Source organism: Sceloporus occidentalis, unplaced genomic scaffold (genome assembly GCF_023333645.1).
Source record: "Sceloporus occidentalis isolate IW3139 unplaced genomic scaffold, rSceOcc1.0.p SCAF_103, whole genome shotgun sequence".
Classification (NCBI taxonomy): Eukaryota; Metazoa; Chordata; class Lepidosauria; order Squamata; family Phrynosomatidae; genus Sceloporus; species Sceloporus occidentalis.
In genome coordinates this window covers 1,425,223-1,435,724 of record NW_028317083.1, presented here as the reverse complement: position 1 = coordinate 1,435,724, position 10,502 = coordinate 1,425,223, and the positions used below count along the sequence as shown (strand labels likewise).

Below are 10,502 nucleotides of genomic sequence, written 5' to 3'. Positions count from 1 at the left end.
GTTAATATGAATGTTCTAAAATATTGGAGAATCTTTTAAACATGTTTTCTTTGGCTTTAAAGAATATCTATATAAAATGTAAATATTCTACATAAAATATATCTGATCATTATGTATTATGTATCATCATGTTCATTTTTTTCTTTTTTAATGCAAATAAAAAAATGTAATTAAGCGTTAATTAAACACAAATGTCAAATCTATTGACACAGATTTTGGAACAAGCAGTTGGAACAGTACCTATGAATCATACTTGCAAACCATTAGTTTTACCTGTAAATAGGTCATCATATCTAGGATGAATTCAAATGTTTAAGGGGATATAGGTATTTTAAGTTGCAGTGTCGCTGGAACCATCTGTTCAAAGCTCTAACACATAATTTTATATATATAAAATATATATATATTTTTTTTATAGAATATTAAGTCATTTCGGATGACCATACTCTATATGTTTCATCCCACCCATGCTAATTGTTCATTTAAATCCTTACTCTTAGTACTTAAAGTGATCTTTCTTGAAATAGTTGTCTAATATTGGCTAGGAGGCATACAGTATACATCTAAAACCTGAAATATTGACCATGCATGATTTTAGGATTTTTTTGAAATACTATAAACCTTTTTTTGACCGGCTAACATAGCAGAATATGGATACATTTCATACGTAAACTTTCTGTGCAGAATAAGATGTCATTTTGCGCGCCCTTTTACAGTGTTCCTAAATCCTGCCCTATTTCCCTAATTGGCCCATTTGATTCCCCATTTTCAATATAATGTAATAAAAAATTGTTCTGATTTTGGGAGTAAATAAGATTTTGATTCTGTGGTATATACATAAAGTGTTTTTTTTTCTAGTGCATATAAGTATTTCTCTGTTGAGTGGTACTCAAATCCAAGCCTCATTGACAGCAAAAAGGCCAATTAGAGTTGAGTTGTCATTCAACTACTTGTGTTTAGACAGGGATACACTGAATTCCTGACCTGTTTAGGACCCTCGAGTACTTGTACACCAATGTCTTTGTTAAATCTGCAAACAACGTCATAAGAAATACTTTTGAGGATGCCTTGGATGTACCATTTTTTTTCTTTATTGCACTTTTACCACGCGGCAAACAATTCACAAAATAAAAAGCTTGCAAAAATGAAGTTACAGCCACAAACTGCAGCTGTTATCCATTTACTTATATACAGTATATACAGAAACGTATTAAATGCAAATTCCGGAAGGCAGTGGCTATGACAATATTGAAAGCAATACCTGATGCTTTTTATTACAAGTTAACACGTTCTCCTTCGAAAATGACTCCGTTCAAGTAAACCTCCTATCATAGAGTTGTTTAGGATCTCCTTTTGGAATATTTGGACACCAGATGGTACACACCTTGAGTGCTATAGGGATTTACAAAACTTTTCGCTATGGGTCCTCCACCTCTATCACTCAAAGGTATTTGTAAATATGTCTTTTTTTTGGACAAAGAAAATTGATGTCACCTTAAAGTGTAATGTCAGCATGTTTTGTAAAGAGTACCTTGTCTTTTGTCCCTAAAAAGTGGCAGGTAGATCATTATATATATATATATATATATATTCCATATATAAATACATCATTTTAAAATAAAGGCCTCCTATCTGTACAAAATGAACAGGATATGCTTACAACCCAAACCTGCTCCGTAAATCTTTGACCGTAACGTTTATGCACACCCACAAATAATCTACGTATAATACAGATTTTGTATCAATCTAATCCTTCTTTGATTCTAGAGTTTGTCTACAGTGAGAATAATTACATTTTATATCTGAATTCACTGAATTCACACCAGATCATAAGCAGTCTTTTGTAAGACTATGTCTTTTGAGTTAAGAGCCATTTTTTGAGTCACTACCTCTTAGTTGTCTTGTTGCCCAAACCAGAGTCCAAATCATTTTCAACTACATTTTCATAACTATTTTTTTCTATGCAATCACTGACAGCTTTTAGAACAATCCGTAGTCTTCTGTCTATTGCTTCGAGGTGGGGTTGATAAAGAACAGGAGCTACTTTGTCCAACATTAATGACTCTTCCATCAAGCCACTCAATTTGTATTCTTCTTTTGCCACTAGCTGTAATCGTAGGTATGTCGATTTCTTAATCCTGCAAAGACAGAAAATAATATTCCTGGATTATTAGGTGTTCATATGATATCATACCTTCAAGTGTCCCATTTCCTGCGGGACAGTCTTGATATTTGGACACTGTCCCGCTGTCCTTCGAAGCTGGAGAGACCGTCTGATCTCTTTTGACTGGCCCAGGGAGCTATAAACCCCTTGGAGGTCTGTTCACTTGCAGACAGACCTCCACTGCAGCTTCCAAGTGGTCTCCTTGTGTCTGCAGGTGTCTCTTTGGGTAGAATGGGTAGTGGTCCCAATTCCATTCTAACTCCCCCCATGTCTGGTTCCCCATCTCCAGCCATACCCCAACAAAGGTGCTCAGATTTGGACTCCTGAAATGCGAGGTGTATGTGATATTGTACATACATATTTATTATTAATAATATATATTAACAAAGTGTAAATATTCTGGTTGAATAAAAAATGTAAATAACATCAGATGTCAATTCTTTTGCTTTTTGAACCAATTGAGAAATCAAAATGTATTTTTACAATAATAACTACGACGTGTCTATATAAAATGTCTCTTCAGTTTTCTAATAAGACATTTCTGTGCCTAATAAACGTGAATAAATATTTGCTCAACATCCAACCTAAGGCTAGTATGGAATATACCTGCATGTCTGCCAGCAATGCTAGTCACTTAATAAGACAGGTCGGTTTATTATGAAACGCACATGATTTCCTGTTTAAGTTAATTATGAGGCTGGAGATAAGGTCATATTTTAACACTTAAACCTCCAGAAACCGTTGTGTTTTTTTCATATTCAAGGTTGTTCAAATTCGGGCATTTAGAACAGTTGAGGTCTATAGACTATAGAGTGTTTCACCAAAATGTCACCTAACGTAAGTGTTTTCGGTCTTTGACTCCTCACTGTACCAACTAAGGTAATATGCCTTCTTATGTTAAACAATTGTTTTTATTTTATCTGATTTAACAGGGTCCTATTCTTAAAAAAGGCAGGAGAAAATGTATAACATTGTCTTTTTACATTTTTTCTACCTCTCTATCTTCATTAGGAACATACATAATCAGCTGTATGTCCTCGCCAGAAAGACACTAATTGGATAGTATACCAAGGCACTGTCATTAATTCTTCTCACCTTTTTTCTTTTTTATCTCTTTGATACAGTAAGACAATTTACTTATGTAGCTCATTATACTAAGAAAAGAAAACTGGAAATAAATCTAAGTTCTGTTATATAGTACATGTATAGGATCTAACCCGAGGTTTCCAATAAAACATTAATAAACATGATGTTATATTGTTTGACTTTTACTATTAATAATCATGTAGGATTCTTAGCATGTTTATTCATAAAATATGAAGTTGACCTGAGTGGGTAAAAAAAACCTAAGAATTATTAACTTCCTATATCGTTCTTCTAAGAATTTTAACCCATGGGGTCTTTCTGTAGATCATGGCAACATCAGTAAATGAATAACTGACCGTTTATGTGTTTATTATAGTTTATTGTGTGGTTTTCTTTTTTCAAACACTTCTTGTTTTTATATAATATAATGTTTTCAGGCTGCATATTTGCCATATATATATATATATATATATATATATATATATATATATATATATATATATATATATATATGCTCTAGCTCTGTTATCTTAGTCTTGAAGACTTCCCCTTTATGTTTGGCCAGTTTCTCAAAAACTAACCTTAATTCAAAGGAACCAGGGGGGAAAAACATTGTATACGGAACAGAAAGAAAAACGTAGAAATTTAGTAATATTTTTAACAGCTGAATGGATACTATTGAATGGAATAATAAAAAAAAAAAATCATACCTGCAGCATTGATTCAGTGGCACCAGAATAGAAAGCTCATCGTGTGAATATTTTCCAAATCTGTATAGTGGAAAAGTTGGATATTAAAAAAAAGATACTATACAAGTGTAAATTGATATTTCTCATACAAAACTGTTATTTAAGCCTGTTTGGTAGCTACACTGAATAAACTTGGCAATGGCTGGCTTCACGTGACATATTTATATATATATATATAAACAGCGCAAGAAGCAGAAGTTATTTGTCTTTAATGAAAGAGTATTTTATGCATAGGCAATAATGGTGAATAGGACACAGCTGTTCAAAATCTTCTTAAAAAACTGAGCAAATTGGTAATTTAAGGCTCTCTTTCACTCCTTACTGATTTCATGGGAATAACTATGCAATTCTGCACCTCCCCACACCAATAAAACGCTCTTAAATGGGAAATATATTAAATACCGTGTATATTAAATATGTATGAACCATACATAATGAATTTATTGTACTAAAATACATTCCCCCCCCCCAACATTTTTCTTCTCTTTATTCTCTCCTACTCATAGATTTGTTTTAATTTAAAATGTAGCGTGTTGGTGTTTGAAGGATGAAAGCATTTGAAATATTAAGTATTTGCAAGGTCAGAATACATGTCTCGCCACGGCCCAGAGCAGAAGACTGCATTACCATGGAAACCACAGACACCACATCTTGAGAAAATGATGGTTCTTAACGTCAGTGTAACAACTCTTTTGGGGAAATCACATGCACGCACACACACACACACTTTAAAACTACGGTTGGACGGGCTAAGCAGCTCTGTGAGTTAATTAATACAGGCGTCAAGCGGTTGCTTAGCAGTTACCCGCACCAGGCTATTAGATCGTAATCTGTGGGGAACTCAGAGACACAAAGTTATCCTCACTACTCTGTCATTTACCTTACAACAAAATAAAAGCCTATTTAAGAAATCAAATTAAATTTGATTGGTCATAAAAAAAAAATAATTCTGATTAATTACATACAAAAACGACATGCAAAAACAAATGCCAAAGCAGTCGATAATGTAACACAGACTAATTGTCCTCTGAAAATATGTTTAGAAATTACAGATGCTGTTATTTTTTGAGAGAAGGAGATTACATATCCGAAAACTAATACAAGTGGAGCAATCACCAAAGCAACCTAGGGATGTTCTTGCTCGGAGTTAACCTTTGTACCAGAATTATATAAAGCCCCAATACTATACATATTGGGGTCTACTCACTAAATGGAGAGTTGGTAAGGGAAATTTGCAGGAGTTGGGGTTTTAACACAATCACATTTATTATGTAGGGTCAACACTGGCTAATTTCTCCAAGCTGGCTCTGGACAATTTACATGTTTTATCCAAACCAACATTCTGACCATGATCTTCCATCGGGATAACCAAGAAAAGGCATAGTGATAAAAAACGTAAATAGACACATTTGGAACTTTTCCGTACTTCTGGAGTTAATTAACAGACAGAGAAACTTGGGTTCTTAAGAGGGATGCTCAGAAGGTATGCAGTATTTTCTTTTTTTGCAGCCATTGTTTCATTCCAACCACTTATCTAATTCAGACTCTGGCACAAAATAGACTAGAGCAATAACATTATGGGTTACAGAAAGTCTCTGTGTCCTGGAATGACTTACATGCAATTATAATAATGTGAGCTTAAGTAAGAGTATTTTCTGGGTGGCATAGATGAAATGATTGTGGACTGTAAATGTTTTATGATGTACAGTATGTAGTTTGGTGAATGGCCTGTGGTACAGCACAAGCTAGAAGACATCTCAGCTCATTGAGCACTTGATACAAGCTGCAATTGTCTACACAATACGCAAAGTCCCAAGAAGGACCACAATCCTAAAACAGAACTCCTCTCTTCTTCATGATTCCAGTCACCAGATTCTTCTTCACTAGTAGGATACTAATTCCTGCATAATGATGACCCCAAATTATTAATATGCTAGTAAACTTTTCCAAAAATGTAATTTCTAAAAAATGATTTCCAAAAATGTAAATTCATTATTTAAAGGGATCAGTGAAAATATATGTTTACCCTCTTCCATTGTCCAAGTGAATAATAAATGTCTCATTTCCAAATTTCTCAAAAGTCTCATAATGGTGGCGATCCATGTTCCCTGCAAAATGAAACAATAGTTCTATTAGACTACATGTTTGCATGGTAATGCTATATCCATTACTTTACTGTTGTTATCAAGTTAAATAAACTAACCAGATATAATCTTGATTAACAGGAGCTGTGGGCTATTTTGTTACAGGTAATATGTTTTAAATGCTTATTTGTGCCACTTTTTGTTAATTAAATAATTAGCACCATATTTACACCTAAAAAAGAATCTTGAACTTCTGATAATATCTTTAAAGTACCAAAATTCCAAAATCTAATGTTGTGGACTGTGCTGCTCTATAATATCAGCACAGTTCTTTTCCTCTTGGCAGTAACAATATCTCCCATTCATAGTTGCAGGCTATGATAAGTCTAACAGAGGGGCATTGTGTACCAGGCAGGCACGAGAAAAAGATACAATCTCCCTTATCAATCTCCAAAAATTGTCTAAAATGAGGACTTGATATGAACACAATGACATTTAAAAAAAAAAAAAAACATTCTATGAACTGTTTAAAAAGTAGGTTCAACAGGGTAAACCACAATCCAAAAGCAATGATTCAATTCCTAGGAGAATAAGCAAAACTCAAGGACCCGGAACTGTGGTTAGAGACGATGCTCATATAATTTTGGTTTATATGCCTAGCGTAAATATTCAGGGAAAACAGCATCACTGTGTTCACAAACTTTGTGAACAGATGTCCAGCCTAAAGTCTATCCCCTTAATTTCCCTTAACTAAATATGGAGGTTGTTTTAACCAATGAAGTGTTGCTAACGTCTGCCATAACTGTTTGTTGAGTGGATTTGTAAGAATCATATAAAGAACGGAATTATATTGAGACCCTCCATCAATGGAAAGGTTTACCAATGTCTTCTTCCATGCTCCATTTGTATATTAAACCAACCTACCCATTAAAAAGTCAAATATAGTCATATCGATGACGTCCAGGAGTCTTGTGCCACTGTCGTAAGGTGGAGTCTGCTTTACTTCTTCACAGTAGTCAGCATCAACTTCCCAACTATAAAGATGACAAGTTTTTAGAAATAAGTACACTGCAGCTTTTTCTATAATCAACATTATGAAAATAGAGTTAAAAAAAGAAAGAGGATTGATAGTAGACCTAAAAAATAATATAAGACAAATAAAGTGATGATCCGTTAGATGATGACCTGGAGGTCATCATCTAACGACAGAAAGTGTCTAAAAGACAGAAAGTGACATGGACCCAAAGCCTGTGATGCATGTAAAACCAGTTTTTAGTATGAATATACAGTAATAGCGACAAACGGACCAGCGGAAGATGGTTCCAACCCAACAGGGTGATACACTTCAAACAAGGAACCTCTATTTTAAATGCTCTATATGATACTTTGGTAACAGTGCTTTGCCATGTTGTGCATACTGCACAGCAATGTATCTTTAAAGGATAGTTTTAATGCATATAATTAGATGTGAAGATCATGAAACTTATTTTATTTTACACCAGCCTTCAGGTCTTTGCTGCTTGAGTGAAGGAACCCAAGGACCATATAATGCAATGCTCATTATGTTTCCAAACCTTCAAAACAACATTGAATTCTCAATTAATATTTTAAAAAGCAATTATATGCTACAAGCTTGGGCTGATCTGCCAGGGACCACTATTACCCTTTTCTACTTTGCTCTAAAGTATAAAATTATAAGATTTTATTAAATGTCAAGTATAATTTCAATTACAAAGGATTTATATGCATATAAAAAGAATTCTCTGTAAATGTTAATTGTTCAAGGCTAAACTTTGTATAAAATCTGCTATTTCTATAAATGTTGATGCAGACATAATTGCTATTTTTTTTCTTTATGCTCATATATAAACAGTGCCAATGAATATACATTCAGTAGTCTAAATAATCTAAAAAATGAAGGTATATATTTCTGTGAAACATAATATCACGGTAAGTATCTGAGATATTTTGGGGAGTCATCTGGTTTATGTGTTATAGACATCAAATGTATCAAATTATGTATTTTTTTCCTTAAATTATGGATGATTGTACATTCAGTTTTTGGTAATCCTGACACAAACAAATCAATTAGTACAATTTTAAGTTATGCTTTTCCTTTAATTATTATCATTATATATATATATATATATATATATATATATATATATATACACACACCATCATATTCCTAAAATACAGGAAAAACAGAATCTACAGGCTTTATACCTGCAGTTGCCAAATTAATGTGGGAGAAACAAAGACCTGTAAGAATTGGCAATTATTTTACCTATTTTTAAACATTCCTTAAGGGAATAGCACTGCCATATTGTAACCTGCCCTTGGGTATATACAGTATGTATGACATATACCGTTCAATTAATTTATAACATTACAAACTATTTCACAGTGAGGAAAAAAATATAAATGTGTACACGGTAACCAGGCAGTAAATAAAAAAGATATATATTATGCCCCGATTACCAAAAAATAAGGAGTGAATAATATGCAGGTAAATACAGGGAATGAATTCTGGATGAGGTTCTAACTGATTTCTGTAGCCAGTCCCTGTATAATGAGATGTTCTGATTTTTACTCAGCAAATCCATCATTTACTGAAAAGACGGTTTTTCGTATCTATCCGCAAACCCCTAGTGTGAAATTTCCCTATTATTCTACGAATCTTCTGTCTTGGTGCTGAATTGAGAGGCCTAAAGAAACCCACCTGTTTTCTCCTATAAAGCATTCATTTGCCAGCACGCTGGGTCCAAGCAGTAAAACAAAAATGCATTTTTAAATGTGTCGGACGAGGAGAAAACATTCTGTTTTTTTCTTTCTATGGTATGAAATAATAGGCTATTATATTCAGGGAGATGCTTCTAATTAATTCTGACAGAATGAGCCGCTGTTTGTAAGTAGGTTCGGTTTTTACTGTACATTTTGTCAGCCTGCAATACAACCATTACATTTAATTGATTCACAAAGGCAAAAAAGACAAAACGAAAAAGAGATTGGCTGGTAGGAGATTTTGGTTACAAAAAATACAATTACAAACTATAAAAGGATGCAGATGTGAAAGGGATCACCGAGTCCCAAGCACCTCTTAGTGGCAGAACAGTATTTCATATTAATAGGGCGAGGTTGATGCCACTGAATGTGGGTCTCTAACACGTAAGCGCTACCCCTCCATCTTAGCACTCTTTTTAAGCATTGGTTATCCTCCTTCGGTCTCAGCATCCCTCTCTATCCAAAGAAAAATTTGAGTTCTACTTACGGAAGTAAAGCAGTGGTGCAGGGGCTGTTGTAACAGGAGGTAATCTGTCAGCTACCCTTTTGCCCTGTCTTAACAATGACCCTTCTGACTTTCTTATAGTCCATTGGAAGGATTTTGGAATCCAGTGCTGATTTTCATCACCGTCATTTCAGGTTGAAAGGCGTTACTCTGCGGACTTGATCATACCTGGGAACCGAAGGTAGGCTATGCAGAGGGTTCCCACTTGGGGGGGGGGTAGCCATGAGTGTAGGGAGGGCTAGCTGTGCATGGGACAGGGAGTGGATGTGAGAAAGCAGAAAGTAACCTGGAGACTCAGGAAAGCAGTGATTCATTCAGAGACCCCTGGGTATACCCAGAGAGTTCCCATGCATATCCATGATCACGCTACCTGACTTCAAAGAGTGTGGAGCATGAGTGACTTGAGACACACCTTGCTAATGAAAACAGTAAGTAGGAAACTAAAGCCCATGCAAGGGTATGTGATGGCCCAGAGCACAGGGACTGGAGAAACCCAACGTCAAAGCCATGACAGATACCCAGGACACCTGTCAACCAATCAGTACTCATTTCCTGTTTAACATGCAAATGTGGCATTCGTTATTCACAGTTTACTAAATTGCCAATCGCCAAAAAAAGTATCTATTCTGATGCCTGTGTAGTAAAAAAATGTTTTTTTGTAAAATCATTGAAAACCAATTTACGAATATGCCATGTATTCCATAATTACATAAAATACCAATGGAATTTAGGTGACATGTTCCCTTTAATACATAGGTACCTGAAAGGAGCACCTAATTTCCTTAACTTGTAATATTTGCTCCAATAACATGACCAAGCGCCTGTATTTCGTAGCCTTTGTGAATGCACAATAATCTAGAACAGTGCAATTTACTCCATCTTTATTTTTAGCCCCAGTAATGCTGCATTTCAAATTACTTTAATAACATTTGCTTACATAAAAAATACATTTCCCTTCACTACACTTCATTTATGATCCATCTGCTTTATTTATTTGGAAGCATAATGACTAATGCATGAAAGAATTCTCCGAGGATCGCATCCCCTCTAGAGTTATTTTTAACTTAACGTCTAATTAAGGCAGTGATATTCAACATTAAAGCCGGCCTTAGCCTTGTGAACGGTCTCTT

General features: G+C 34.6%; 1 protein-coding gene across 1 annotated transcript in view; it reads right to left on the bottom strand.

Annotated features, from left to right (window-relative positions):
- Nucleotides 1-1,885: 1,885 nt before the first annotated feature.
- The window catches only part of LOC149283506 (extracellular serine/threonine protein kinase FAM20C-like), a 62,433-nt gene continuing 53,816 nt past the window's right edge, over nucleotides 1,886-10,502 (bottom strand). Inside the window, exons 7-10 of the mRNA XM_089497421.1 lie at nucleotides 7,008-7,117; nucleotides 6,026-6,107; nucleotides 3,961-4,020; nucleotides 1,886-2,138 (exon numbers count right to left, since the gene is read on the bottom strand). Coding sequence (XP_089353547.1) covers nucleotides 1,886-2,138; nucleotides 3,961-4,020; nucleotides 6,026-6,107; nucleotides 7,008-7,117 — 505 coding nt within the window. The remainder of the gene's footprint in view (nucleotides 2,139-3,960; nucleotides 4,021-6,025; nucleotides 6,108-7,007; nucleotides 7,118-10,502) is intronic.